The sequence below is a fragment of the Rosa rugosa genome, chromosome 7, assembly GCF_958449725.1.
Source record: "Rosa rugosa chromosome 7, drRosRugo1.1, whole genome shotgun sequence".
Classification (NCBI taxonomy): Eukaryota; Viridiplantae; Streptophyta; class Magnoliopsida; order Rosales; family Rosaceae; genus Rosa; species Rosa rugosa.
Window position 1 is genome coordinate 15,638,670 of NC_084826.1, and position 15,717 is coordinate 15,654,386.

Genomic DNA, 15,717 nt, shown 5'->3' on the forward strand with positions numbered 1-15,717 from the left:
ATTTAAACAATCAAAACACAAGTTGATCAATTCAATTCACCAATATCTCCCCCTTTTTGTCTAGGAATGACAAAGGCAACTTATGTAGCTGAAGCTATATAGAATCAATCAGTTGGATATAGTCCAAGTACCAATACTCCCCCTAAGTGTGATCATGTTATGAAAGATGCAAGAATGAAATGCAAACACACAATGAGTGGGTTTGTATCCTTGTACAAATGACAGAGACAAAAGCATAGCTTTTAGACAAGGGTGTTAGCACCAATCCTCAAACATGAAAGTAATAAGTTAAGGTCACATGAGTGAAGAGATTTTGACAACAACAAAGTAAGCAAGAAGATGATTGAGTATTATGTACCTTTATTGTGTAAGTGAACATAGCTCAAAGTGGAGTTTGTAAGAATCTCAGAATCAGAGAAAGTAGAACGCACATAAGAAGTGAAAAAGATAATCACAATCAACTCAAATCTCCCCTTATGACACCATGTGGGCATAATATTTTTTCTTTTTGCCTTTCACACACTATGAAGCTTTTTCACATTTTTTTTTTTTCAAGAAAACTAAGACTCATGTAACAAGTTTTATGCTAGCAACTCCCAATTCGGTTGACTTTAGGGTACTAGATGTAACAAGGACATCCCAAATGACATATCAACTCGAGTCAATAGTTTCACAATCCACCGGGGTGACCAAACCATTCCCTTTTCTTCCCAAACCTCATATCGTTCACCACGACCAAGGCCTGTTTACTTTGGGAATAGCCTGGTCTTGCTCCAAATATTTGTACATTTTTAACAGGGAGCAACAACAATATTCACTCACTTAGTATGTGTGAACTAAAATCAAATCAACCAAGAGGATACGTACCACTATAAAGGAGTATGTGTGCATGTGAGAATACAAAGTGATAAAGAATATGTTGTTCATGCTCAAGATTACAAAGTGATGCAAGAACCCATTCAAAACATGTTATTCGACTCATCACAATCATATTTAAGGAAAGTATCATAACACTTGTCAATCTAAGTTCAATTCGATTGCTGTCAGACACGTATGGATACAAACCACACATGCAATCCTGATTTTCCAGAAAACTAAAAACAAAATGCAGAAATAAAAAGCGTAATGCACTTATACTAATATGATATCATACACTATGAAATCATGCAAAATGGATCAAGCGAAGTGAGAGTATCAATACTTAGAGCATCCACCAATGGTGCTTCTAAGTGATTCAAATCGAGCTATGTTTAAGGGCTTAGTAAACGAATCAACCAATTTATGTTCAGTAGGAACAAAAGCAAGCTCAAGCATATTATCAAGATTATCCATATGAGCAGAGAAACAACTAATAGAACCTTTTTAAATCCAGATTTGCTTCTGCTTCAAATTCTGCTCTTTGGGGATTGCAATATGCTATGCAATCCTGTTAATCAACTTCAGATGCTCTTTCAGCTCAGCTTGCAGCGATGCAGTTGGGCTAATTTTTTATGCTTTTCTCTGATTTTGAGTGACCATGCGAAGTATATTACACATAGGATGTATGTGTCCCAATTTTCCGCAATGATGACACATGGGAACAAAAATTTTGGAGAGTTTATCGTACCTTAGCTGATTCACAGAGGCGTGAATGTCAGAACCTACCTGAGTTCTCCTTTGATGAGGTGGAGGTGCTGAATCAAATTTAGGCTTTTGAGGAAGAGTTGGGGGATGAATTTCTTGGTCATTTGATGAGCTTGAGTGCACACTTGAGCTCACACCTTTCACAAAGTCAGAACGATCGATTTTTACACCTTCATACCCCAACCCTTTCTTGTTGGTGTGTGGTTTTCCAATTCCAATCATTTTGGAAACCAAATCTGACCCTATTGAGAATTTGTTGAACTTTTCTTGAGACTCTTTAAGCTTAACCTGCAAATTCTCAATTTCAGAGGTTAGTGAGACATTCAAATTTGATTGAGCTTTAACTTCAACCTGAAGGGTTTTAATCATGTCAATAAACTCAGTACGCTCCACCTCCCAAGTTTGGGAATTCATCTTATCCTGCAAAACATCAATTTTGTCAGTATAAGCAATGTGTTCACCTTCCCATTTTTCTTTGCATGATTCAAGATTTAACTAGGCCTTTTCCTTTGCTTTTCTGACTTGCTCAATCTCGTTCTCCAGCTTGAGATTTCTTTTGAGCATCACTCTTGAAGCTTTATACAGTTCCCTGCACTTATCATTAGTCTCATCATCAGATACATCAAAAATCTCACCTTCATTGTTGGAATCATTAGATGCCTCATGATGAAGTGAGGAGGTGAATGCAATGTTCTCTTCTTCATTCTCAGTTTGAGAATCTTCCTCACTGTCGCTCCAAGTTGACTTAAGAGTCCTGTCATTTGGTGAGCTATATTTTCTGTTTCCACAATCAGAAGAGATATGGCCAATACCACCACATTCATAACATTTAGGTTTTTCAACAACACTTTTCCCTTGATCAAAATTATTGACTTTGGTGTTTTTGTCAAAACGTTTTTCAGATAATTGCCCTCTTTTTGATTCAGATATACTTTCTGAAGTACTACCAAAGGAGTTTTTATTTTTAAGAAATTTTTTAAATTATTTGGTTAGTAAAGCCAAATCCACAGAACCACTATCATCTACTTCTTTCATTTTAACAGAAGAGAAAGCAACATTTTGTACCTTTTTCTTGGGCTTGAACCTCATCATGATATTCCATTGCGAGTAATCTCCACCATCAAAACATGGGGGACAATTTATCGAACCAGCAGCTCTGTCAAATTCACGTTCCATCTTGTCCTCGGATCTACTAAAAAGCTTTAGAACCCGCTCTGATGCCAAGTGAAAATACTCGGATGAAACGTTTTTCTGGGTTTCGGGGATTGATAGACACGTTGCAATCCTTACTGGGCAGAAATCAAAAAATTCACACAGAAAACACAATTTTGGTTACGCAGTGAAAACCTCAACTTTGAGATTAAAAACACTGCGGGACTCTTACTCTTGAGAACCCAAATAAAATCAATCAACTTATTGATGAAGGATATGGTTCTTTACAAACACATATAGCTCTCTACGCGGCTACAATCTCTAGACTCACTAGAGAGGTGCTTGTCTTGAATCTTGACCTTCTTCTTCACTTGAACGATCTGCAAATATCGCTCCACTTGCACCACCAATCTTCTCTACTGATCTCGAGAGAATCAATGCATGTATATGAATGAACAATGAAACACTTAGACACGGAACAAGTGTTTCATGGACTCCTATGGAACTCTTTCTAAGCAAGCAAGACACACAATAATTCTTGCATCAAAATCCCTACACAATCAATGCAGCTTGTCTGAATATATTGAGGAGAAAATAAATTCTCAACAATTAAGACTTAACCCTAATTGGACTCCTATTAGGAAATATCTTTTAATAAAAGATAACCAATTAAAATAAACAAATCCTAAATCATCTAGGACTTCAAAAGCACGATTTTATCAGTTGGAAAATATCTTTGTAAAATAAAATCTAAAAACCAAAAGATACTTTCCAAAATTGGACTCCCAAAAACGTAGGGTTGAATAGGACTGACTCAGACTGACTCGGGGATTGCAACACATGTTGCAATCCCGTGCTTATGCATGAGATGCAATTACCTGAAATTCTCCGAAATCAGTTTTGATGAACTTTGTAGGCTTCTTCAGTGCTTTGTATAGGGATGCCAACACATCAAGTGTAAACATTATACCTACAAACACCAATACTGATTGTATCATACATCACATTCAGATGCTGACATTTTTTTTTCTTCCCACAGTTCACCAACTGATATGAGAAAAGAATTTTTTTTTTTTTTTTTTTTCTTGATGAGGTTAACAGTAAGTTAGTCTCACTGTTAACCCCAAATTGGCTAAAATTCTTAAAATACTAATTTTAATGAAGTGGTGGCTTTCCAAATCATTAGATTACTCGGAGGATCAAGATTTGATGAACTTTACAAAATTTTAGAGAGTTTTCACTTTACAGGAACCGGAATGTATACCTCATATCAATGAATGAATAATGATTCGTCTTTGTACGTACCACTCTTCATACACAATGTATTTAACAAAAACACTCTTAGCTAGTTTTTGATCATATTTGGTTGAGAAATGGATGGAACTTAAAACAAGTACTAACAATCCAGTTGATGTACATCAATATTATTTTCTTTTTCAGGAAAACTGAACTTTATTAAAATAGTCAACAAGCTCAAGCTCAGCATTTTACAAACCCTATGAAAGATCGATCTGCCCGACAAGAGCAACAAAAAACACATTTGTGTCACCTACAAAAACTGTTTGGGACCAAAAACTAGAAACCAAAAAACTAGAACAGTAAAAGATATAAGATAGCCGAACCAAGATCGTAAGCCTCGATGATCTCCGCAGAATTTCCCCTTCCTGCCGTCGATCTTACTGCCATCAAACATCAACGGGGTACGTGGCTCCCCTGCCGTTAACTTCCATCGGATTTCCTGGTGTCAGATCCGCTTCTTCGTCCCAGCACTGGTAGATGATGGAATCCCTAAAGTAAGGAGATCAGGACTAGCTAGCTAGGTCCACATAGTCTGGGACTCATTGAGGCGAAGAAATAAAACCAAAGACTGCATGCATGCAGTCATCCAAGGAAATCAAACAGCTTTTGAAGGAGAGTGTGTGGATCAGAAAAGAAAAAAGGAAAAAAGGGAGAGGAAGAAAGATGGTAACTGTGTGAAGCTCAAGGGGTTCCGATGAAGAGTTCCGGATATGGGTTGGAGGAGGAAGAAATTAAGCAGGAAAGAAAATATATCAAACAAAAGGGCCAATGGCTCGAGATCCGATTCTAGAACCTACTAAGCAAGGAAAGACTGTTCAAGAAGACTCTTAAGTTTTTATTTTGAAAGTGAAGGGAGTGACTCCCTCACTCGATTCTGGACTAAATCTAGAAAGAAGTACCATCATTGTGTATATTAATTACAGAACCAAAGTATGTTGTAGACATTACTAACTCCAGAAAATTCTAAATGGACAATCGACTAGAAGTTTCGGTATATGTTGCATACATTGGTGGGAACAACAATACGTACACATTCCCTTGATCAACAATCCAAGTCAGGAAGTTATGGAAGTTAATCACTCCACAGAGAAAACTCTACGGCATTCTCCAGATCATAATCATCCCAGTTAAAACCTTTCTGCAGGGCTGGGGGAGTGAGAATCAAACCCTCAGCCATACTGTCAAGTATCTCTGGCATGTTAAACAACTCCTCCTCATCCACATACCCTTTACTCGACCCTACTTCTACCTTCTCCAAGTTCACCATACTCGTCAACTCCGGCAATGACATACTCGAAGTCGAAGAAGGAGACGCCTTAGCTTCATCCGGAAAGTTCAACTGAGCAGATTCACCTCTCAGAGCCAGAGCTGCTACATCATAAGCCCTAGCAGCCATTTCAGGACAAGTGAAGGTACCGAGCCAAACCCGAGACTTCTTGAGACCCGGTTGCCTCATTTCGCAAACCCACTTGCCGCTCCTCTGCCTGACACCTTTGTACACCGGGTGGCGAGTCTCCTTGAACTTCTTCCTCCCAGCTTTCCTCTTCTTGATCACTCCACTCTGAATGTGGGTTAGGGTTTGCCCCAGATTCATTAACAACGAAGCTGGAGAAGATGGTGCTGCTGGTTCCTCTCTATAAGCCATTAGTGAAGAAGCAGAAGCATCGTAGAGCATGGGGATTTATAAGCATGGAAAAGGTACAGAACAAAAACACATGCGTCCGTTTAACACGTTGTTAGAGGGTTTAAACGTGGAATAGGTGGGAAAACCAGAAAAAAAATATGAGTACAAAACCCACGTGGAGAAAACTAAGCTTATATAATGGCAGTTTTTCTAATTATTTAGACATTTTTGGGAGACCAATGAGGCTCTCTGTTGGCCAAGTCATAGATGGTAGCCACGCCTTTTACATCACAGTCACAATAATTAATAATAGAGAAATTCTTGCATAGGGTGCGGGTGCCCAAAGCAAATCTTTCTCTTAATAATATTCAGGTGAAAGCACAATAAAAGCTTTTTATACCGTTTCATTTTGATTTTAGTTTTTCTTTTTTGGTCAAAGTGATAAATTTCATTAATAAACTCAGAGGGAAAAAACCCTAAGAGAGAGCCCAAAGCTCTGGATTACAATGTCTACAATTTGATTTTAGTTTAAAATGTCTACAATGCTATATGAAACAGTGTCCGGGACCAATGGCAGTGGGATGGCACGAATTATGGGACCAAATAAGAAAGCAAATTATGCTGGTCCTTAGTGTAATAAGTGGATGACCCCAATCATAGACTCCATAGGTCATGTGCGTAAACTGTCTAATTTTTTAATGACACGTGTTTATCCACTATTGGCATCAAAAGGCAATTTGTTTTTGTTTTTTTTGTTATGACAGGCAATATGTTTCTTGGAGCTTCTTCCACCCACCTAGGTGGGTGCTCACCTGGGGACTTCAACTATGCGTGCAATACAAGCGCTGTTACCCTAAATTCAGTTTATTATAAATTGAACAAAAAAAAAAGTGAAAACCAAAAGGGGATGAGATGGCTTGAACCTGAGCTGCCATCCCAACACATCATGCAGTAGCCACCGCACTAACACCAACATTTAAGTTTATTGACCTTGGTCTTGTTCTGAGGGTTCTTCTTCCTTCTCCAGATCCTGCGACGATTTCAAAGTCTTTAATCCCTTCTTCAACATACTTCCAACTACAATCAGAAATCCATCTATTCACCCATAACATTTGATCCACCATTTAATTCTGAAACCCACATATTCTAAATCAAGCACGATCTAGCTTCACCGTCGACTTCTAGAAGAGGATCACAGTCTTGATTGGCTTCAGAAACTTCAACGAGCAATGGCGGAGAAGATGAAAGAAAATGAAGATGAAAAATAGTACTGCAGGGCCTCTGTCTTTGTTCCTTCATAGCTTCTATCAGCTTCCAATTTCACCTTCGTTCCACCATAGATAAATTGCTAGAATTTGAATCAAATTCAACAAAGCAGATCAATCAAAGAAGTTGAAAAGCCGATTTCGAGCGGGCGGGTTGCTTCTCTGGAGAAAGATGGATTGGTTAGGCGGACCGTGATGCTTTGGGTGTCACCTTTCCGATGATGTCAACTCCCCGCTAATCGGCAGGCAATAGAGTCCGCCAATATGCGCAAGCATTCAGTGACTCCGCGAAAGCTTGATTAATTATTTTGTTTCATTTACCCGTTCTTAGGATTTTTACCTCTTTGACTGTGGAGTTTTTTTTCAAACCAGTTAACGGCGCTGACAGTGACCGGCTTTGTTAACAAACGGCTGATCTGATGGCTCATATCGCATAGTCGCCTCAGAAAGCTAGATCTCTTAACAACGCATTAGGTGACCACCCACCTAGGTGGGTAGAAGAATTTTCGATGTTTCTCACAGGCAAATTCTGAGTTATGAGTTTCCATCTCTCGTCAAAAACTTTGAAAATATCAAAAGACATATCACAAAATATCAGAGGTCTTGAGCCGCATCGAACGCCAAGTCGTCGGTTTCAAAAAGCTTTTTGGAAGGGGAATGAAATTGACACCTTTCTTTTTGACTACTTTTCGGTTTCAGACAACAAGCATGTAACAAAATAGAGAAAGGCATGGTTTGCAAAAGAAAAAAAAAAGGGGCTAATTTCACTCCTCTTTGGAATAGTTTTTTAAGTAATATAAATATCTCAAAAATTCCTCCACGGGTCGCTGCTAACTGTTCTGCACGTATTTTTTTGGCATTAGATTGGAAAAATCTTTAAAAAATGAAAACACAAGTCCAACACAGTACAAAAACGTATTTTTGTTCGATTTTCATATTGCATTTTGGAAGTTTGCGAAAGCACAAGTCATGTTGGAAGTTCTCCCATGCGTGATTTGCGTATGAAGAAGTTTGGAAGAGCATGCTCCGTACAAATACGTTTGATCTAGTGGTGGCCAAAACTATAGCCTTTATTTGTGGACTTGGGAAGGGGACTAGGATTTTCTAATGAGTTCTCCTCATCCAAAGCCTAACATTCTTGTCGGCTTCCTAAACTACAAACGTTCTCGTGCTCGTTTTGTTTAGTCTTGGGTGGGTCGATCATTGTTATATAGTCGCCCAAATCATCAAAGATGTTTTTGCACTTGTGTTGTATTATTGACCAAATAGTCACCCTCAAGTATAATGGTCAAGTTATAGTGTAGGGAATGATAAGTAAGGGATATCGTACCCAAGGGATTGGAAAACTCACTCTAGCTAGGGAAACCTAAAGGATGCTAGATGAATATGCAAATATACAAATCACAAACAATGGCTCACAAGTAAACCAAAGTTCATGGTGATTACATGCAAGATGGAGTAGTGGTTTGATTTTGGTTTTGGAGATGATTTTATTCAGAAATAACTAAATGAATACTTGAGATGTAAACTAAGCTAAGCTAAATTAGATGTAATGCAATGGATGGGAATTAGCACTTAAGGCTTCCACCCCTAGCCTCTCTTGCAAACAATGATGCTTCTATAGTGAATGATGTCATTTTAATTAGTCAATTTCTCTCCTTGCATCCCTCTCGGGTATGACTAGGGACACGCTTCTTCGATGATATCAAGCAACCCTTTTCGGGTGTAGTATTTAACTACTTAAGTCATGCATTTCAATCTGGTTAAGTATGTAGTGCATTACCCTTAATGCATAAAGCTTGGAGATGAAGAAATTATGCAAACTAACCATGCTTATCTCTAAGTGACTGTAGTTCACAACCCTAACATGCACATATGATATGTTATCATGCTTCAAACAACCAAGGTTAATCAACTCCTAATTGTTTCTCATGTCATGGCAAATATTCATATCCAAATTGATTGATTTTAAGCATAAATATTCAACTCTTGAACTAGCATGTTAAGGTGCAAATGAAAAGTGCATCAAACATAATATTTACATTAATGTCATACAAGATTGGCTAGAGCTTTCAACCATAACCCCAACAAACTAACTACTCATTCATAATCAAATACATAAGCTTCAACATGTTTATGAACATCAAACTAAAGAGTAAGGGTAGAGAAGTGACTAGTGATGATCAAATTGAGGATCGTGTAGATGAACTCATGGAGGCATTGACATGATGCTAATGGTGAAGGTGATGATGATTCCTCAAATGATGCTAGACTCTTCATTCTCCTTGCTTGATGGTGGAGTATGAGATGTAGAAATGATCAAATGGTGAAGCTTTATGTATATGAAATGGAATGAGTAGATGGAAAAGATGATGAATTTGGTGGTGGTGGTAATGGAAGTTATGGATTGAAGGTGGTGGTGATGGAGATTTGTAGAGGAGATGCTAGTGGATTGTGTAGAGAATAGAGAGAGAATAGATGTAATGGCTATGTGTGAGTGGTGTTTTCTTCAATGGGAGAATGGATGCTTAAATAGAGAAAGAGAGAGGTGTGAAATGATGATGAGAAACAAAAGGAAGCAGCTCTAGCCTTGTAAGAAGCAAATGCTGGAGTGTTAGAGTGGTAATAGATCCCAAAACCAAGGAAAAATGGGTATGGGAGTGATGATGTAGGTTAGAGTAGGTAATGATGAGTAAAAGATGGTGACTAAACCTAAAACATGGCAGATTTTTAAGGGATGATGATGATGGTGGACTTTTGGATAATATGAAGAGTTGAGATGATGTGGAAAATAGAGAAAATGGATGGAGTTGATTTTGGACCAAATTAAAGGTTTGGGATTTGGTTATGGTAGAATGATGATGAATGGATGTAATGGAATAAGTACAATGTTACTCCTCCTCCTTGATCCTCCATGAGTATGGCCGAAAAATACATGGCACCACCGTGAGTGGTGGTGCGCCACCACTTGTGCCGCCAAAAGTGGTGGTGCGTGGAAATTTCGCTAGAATTTCACTTTTTTCTCCTCTTGTCAAGATTTTTTATAAAACATGGAATTGGATTAATCAACACTAAATTGGAGTTTATAACAAGTAATTTTCATGTTTTAGGACATATATATATATATATATATATATATATATATATATATATATATATATATATATATATAAATATATATGAATTATGATCCAACATGTATGAGGCTTGCCATTTGGTTTGGTAATTATCGAACCGACTAAATATCAACTGATGTTTTAGGTTTGATAAACTGACTTTTTAGTAATCGATATCGATAAAACCGAAATAAAAAATTATCAAAAAATTTGGTTTGATTTTGGTAAATGCCGAATTTACCAATTACTTAAATATTAGCTATATATCTTCTACTTTTAATACACATAAATGTATATTAAGAAAAATAAAAGAATTATTTTTACAAAAGTATTAACATTATTACTACTACTAGATTAATAGTACATATATTTTATTGAACTTAGAAAAATAGGTCATCTATTATTGGGTAACCTGGTACAGGATCATTAGATCACTAGTTTGATTGAAAATGGATGACACACTATGTCATATATATAAAGAAAAATTGAAAAATAAATAGATGAACATGAAATTTATGACAATTTATAGATTTTAAAAAAAGAAAAATTTGAATTGTTCATTCTAATTTATATTCGAAAGAAATACTTGTTGTAAAGTTTTTTAATGGCAACAAAAGACTTAGCTATTGATCGAAATCATACGACTTTACTAGGTCAAGGTTGAGGGATTCAAAGAACCCTCATATTACAATCGATGTTCAATCATAAAACGACTAAAATCCAAAACGAAAACTCCAAAAACACTAAAATCTTAAAGGAACTGCAGTAAAATAAAATGCAGAAATTTAAAACTCCCTAACCCTACACTGCCTTAAAATGGAATCACTGTCTTGAACATCTTGACGCCTAAGACCCTCTTGGTGTATGTTACGTCCCGTATCTCAATTTATCGTTTTACTAGTCATTTGGACGGTAAACGACAATTACTTTCACTTTTTACTTTGTTTCGATACTTTTAGTGGACCAAAAAGTTGACTTTTTGTTCAGGTCAGTTTTTTAGGAAACTTCCTTTGAAAAGCTTTAGAGGACGTTAAACCGAGTCCGTAGATACATGGCACGCTTAAATCGGAGTTCGTATGTGAAAATTATGATCAAAAAATTAAAGTTACTGTTTATGGTAATTTTTCTATAAAAAGAGGAGTTACTGTGGTAAGTTTCTATTTTCGGAAACTTACCTCGTCAGTTTCTCTCTCTTCTCTCTCTCTCTCCCCGACCCAGTCATCTTCTTCCGACGATATCTCCTCCGTCAGGCGACGGATTTGGGCGCCATCAGTGTCATTTGAACCCTCTCTTCTTCCTCTTCAAGTCTGGGGTGGTATTTCATCCCATTTTGGCTTGTAGGAGGCGCAGCAAGGAGAAAACCGATCCAAGCCTCATTTCCGATCGCCAGCGATTTCTCCTGATTTCGGCCACCTCTGGCGACGAAACTGGCCTTGTTTTTAAGCTCTTGAGGCGTACTTAAATCCCTCCTAGTCTCTTGATCCAATTTGAAGTGTGGAGGAAGAATCGAAGATTTGAAATTTCTAGGGTTTGAATTTTGACCCTCTTTGCTTTCGAGGCAAATTCCAGACTTTTGGCTTCAAATTGGACTTTGTTGTAGTCGTGAAAGTTGTTGGCATAGGTGTTGATGCCCAGTTCGGAGTTTGGCCGGTGGCGCGTGGGGCCCACGCGCGGCCACTATTGGTGGAGCCTGGGGGCGTGGGGGCCGACTCTGGCCTCCTAAATTGGCTGGTTGCTTCCTTATAACTTGTGGAGCATGTTGGTGTGTGTTTTGTGAAAATTGGAGAAGGTTTAGTATCGATTATGATTTTCCAAAGTGTGGGGTTTCGATTGTCGATTTACGAGAATCCGACTGTCGAATTTCTCTCGGTTCTACTCTACAATGCTTAAATCGATGAATCGACTGTTGTAGTGAAGTTTGGGATGAATTCGAGAAGAAATGGAGATGTTGGTTTACAAGGGGTTTCATTTTTGAATTGTACTTTACTTTCAAATCGTTGTTTACGAATTGTAATTTTGTACAGAACGACGTACCGACCCATCGCTTGACGAGGATCCTTACGTTTGGGTGCCACGTTAGCCGTATTCTATGAGTGGACCTTTGATTTTAAATGATGCATGCAAATTTTTTTTGAATCATTGATTTATTTAATTTTCGTTTTATTTATCGAGAACATTATTTGGTTTTGGATTATATTTTGGCATTTTCTGTTATCAATTTCGGATATGAGTTTGTTATGCTCAGATTTGGATTTATGATTTATGTTGTTTTTCGACGAATTATTTTCCAAGGTGATTTCCAGAATTAAACATTATATTTTTATTCATCGATTTTGAGATTTTTGAAAGCTTTTCGAAAATGTGATTTTCGAGGAAATTATATTCATCTATTAATTCTTGCTTATTTGTTGATGGATTTGAGAATATTCTTTTGGCGTGTGGGACACGTCGTTGATTTATTTGATTATCACGAGATTTACGGAGTATGGTTGGAAACTATACTCGTGAGTTTATTTGCGAGATTTTGGGGAAATCTTATTGGTTTTCGTATGATTTTACTCCACCATACTTGGGTCGTTTTATTTTATTGCTAGCTAGCCTATTAGTACTCCTCCCCGCTTACTATATGTTTGTGGGTGAGTTGAGCAAAGAGCCTGGGAGACTCCGACCCGAGCCTGGGAGGCTCCCTTACTCGTATGGTGATAACTTCTTCCCCATTCTCTACTATTACTTGACTAGCGGGGCTAGTCAGATGTCTCATAACCAGCAGGGCTGGTATGTTTTCACTAGTTTTCGAGCTTAAAGAAATATGTTTTATAAATGTTGCATGATTTGGATTTTATAAAGGAATAAACGTGGGAAAGTATAAAATTCATTTTCTTTACAATTACTTATTTTTGTTCACTGACGCTAATGTTTTTATGTGTTTTCTCCCTGGGCCCTTCGGTTTCAAATGCCCAGTCTGCAGAGTAGCTGGTTCGGCATAGTAGGATTCGAGGCATATATAACATCTGTTGCTATTGTTTTCCATATTGTAGGTTATTTATTGAACTTACTAGTATTTTGAATTCTTTTTCTCTTTTAGATTGCTCTGATAACCTGTAGGACAATTGTTATAAAAAATTTGGGTGTTATATTGTGGATTTGGAACATGTTGTATTTTCAGTTTTAAGTTGTCTACTGTGGAGTTGTTGTGATTTGGGGAGCAGGGTGGCTCCAGGAGAATAAGGTTGGTTTAGTAGGAGTGGTGATGTGTTTTCTACAGAATTTGGGTAGTCCATTTTTAGGAGTAACTCTACCGAATTTTCGGTAGAGTTGTTCTTAAGGTGGGCCCTGCAGGGCCACCTTGGATTTCAGAGTGAAATTCGGGACAGGTCCTGTCAGTGTACGTTCTCGCAACAATCAACACAGCCACAACAACATGCTAGGAACAGATACATGGCTAAGAGCAGGACATGTCACCTCCCAAAAGGCCCAAACCATACCCAACCCAAGTGAGAGAGAAAAGGGAAACTGGACTATCCTAGGCCTAGTTCACCGGACTGCATCTCCGCAGCCCAAAAAGGCAGAGGCCCAAATCCCATTGACCAAACCCTTCGTCCCCAACACCTAAATTAGTCGGGTCTGATCCTTTGGGGAAGCAGCCCCCACCCTGCATCAATTCGGTGTCCGCCGGCGGCTCTCCACATCAGAACAAGCTAAAAAAGACCCCGCCTTAGATCTAACCTGGAAAACAACCTCAACCGCAGTCAGAGGAGACCCTAAAGCCCAACCAGATTTGCCGTGACCAATAGAACATGCTGCCTTCAAGCACCTTCTCCAACAACCCGACCAATACATTACCGCAAGGACAAAAAGCCGCACGCATCCGACCACCGAGTCCTTAATCCCAGAGCCCGTGTTGCGATACAAAACGATCAAAGGACCCCCGCGTACCAATCTACACCCGAGATCCGAGCAGGAAACAGGGCTCAATCAACGCTACACCGCCTTTACCCTCCGATCCCCAAGCCACAACACCGAAGCAGTAATGACCCGAGCAGCAGATTATTCACCCTCCCTGCACGACCAGTGAGCTCCGTTCTAGTCATTGCAACCGCTGCCTACCACGCAACACCAGAGTTTGCAAAGAGAAGCCCTAGAGAGCGTCTCTAAAAGAATGTAAGATGTCCAAGTATACTTGTTGTAAAGTTGGTAATACCAAAAACCAAAATCTCGAATTTGGTAGAAATTATTAAATATCGTGAATTTTGGTTGGTAACTGATAACTCAATTTTGAAATCAAAAGCTTTAGTTTTGAAATTGGCAATACATATAACCGATTTGAACCGACCGAGTGACAGCCTTATTTGTATCCGACCGTATTTTATCGGTCGTAATTATCTTCTTGATAAAATTTGTCCACTTGTGCTAAAAAGAAAAAAGTAAACATAAATTGATGGGCGGGAGTTTAGTTCATGGGCCTTACTAGAACATGGATACTGAAAAGTTCTCAAGAGACGCAGATAAAGGGCGGCAAATCTCTCCTCTCATCCCATTATATATCGGCATTAGAGCTTTGTTATTAGCTCTGCCCTGGGTATCAATGTCCTCTCTCTTTCTCAATTACCCTAAATACAAATGAGACTATGAGAGGTTGAAAAAATCTAGCAGTTCCTCATCAACCTACTACTTTCATATCCTCTCTCGTCAGGTGATCTAGATCAAGAAGCGTCAAGAACTCAACCATGGAGCAAGGATCGAGATGCCCAAGAATTTATAGCACTCTCCAAACCTCTTCAACTTATGAATTTGTGACGCTGAATTAACTAGTTATAGCATATGTTTGGAATGGCAAGAGATTAATTCCATTACTTCACAGCCTGATAGGTAAAACTTTTTGTTTCTAATCTTACAATTGGCTCCTTTGTTGTTCTCATTTAGAAGATCCAAGCTACTTGCGGGTTGGTAAGACCATGAGCCAGTGCAACAACCCAATATAAGTTGTGTTTTTTTGTATAAAAGCCCAACATTTGCATAAATGGAAGAGTCCGCCGAAAGATACATACTGAAAAGTAGTATCAATCACTAATTTATATGATTAGGATCTGCTTAATAATAGTGTTTGGTAGATAGTCCCATCAGGCCATCAGTATTAGTAAGTCGAACAAGACTCAAGTACAAAACTTTAACTAAACATGTCTTTTTTGGTTCAATAATGTCCCGCTTCGTAACGTTAGTTGTAGCAAAGAGACAAAGAGAGCATATATAATTAGCAAAAGAAAAATCAAGAAGCCAACAATTTTTTTTTTTTTTTTGGTCAAAGAAGCCAACAACTTCGTTTGTGAAAAATTGTTCTTGCACTTTATTCCTTGTTTATCATAGTTGCCAAGGAATCTAAGGGTTGGTAAAGTGTGTGTTTCCACCTTATTGGATCCTCCAAGCTTTTACTCATTCATACTTTCTTTTGGTAAAGTGTGTCCTAAAGTTTTATGCTTCTTCATCATTTGTATTTTTGGAAGGGACACCCTACCTGCTCCTATCTCTCTCCCTCCTCCCTCTTGCATAATCTTCTAGATTTCCATTATAGTGAAACCAAAACTGTATACATCCGTGGCATATAAGAAATTCTCATCATACGAGTGTATACATGATATGA

The 15,717-nt window shown here is 38.2% G+C and overlaps 1 protein-coding gene across 1 annotated transcript; it reads right to left on the reverse strand.

The window, feature by feature from the left end:
* Positions 1-5,026: 5,026 nt before the first annotated feature.
* On the reverse strand, positions 5,027-5,749 carry LOC133722643 (dehydration-responsive element-binding protein 1B-like). Its single transcript, XM_062149516.1, has one exon. It carries the CDS (start codon positions 5,747-5,749, stop codon positions 5,147-5,149), a length of 603 nt encoding a protein of 200 aa, XP_062005500.1. The 3' UTR covers positions 5,027-5,146.
* Between the last annotated feature and the right edge of the window lie 9,968 nt (positions 5,750-15,717).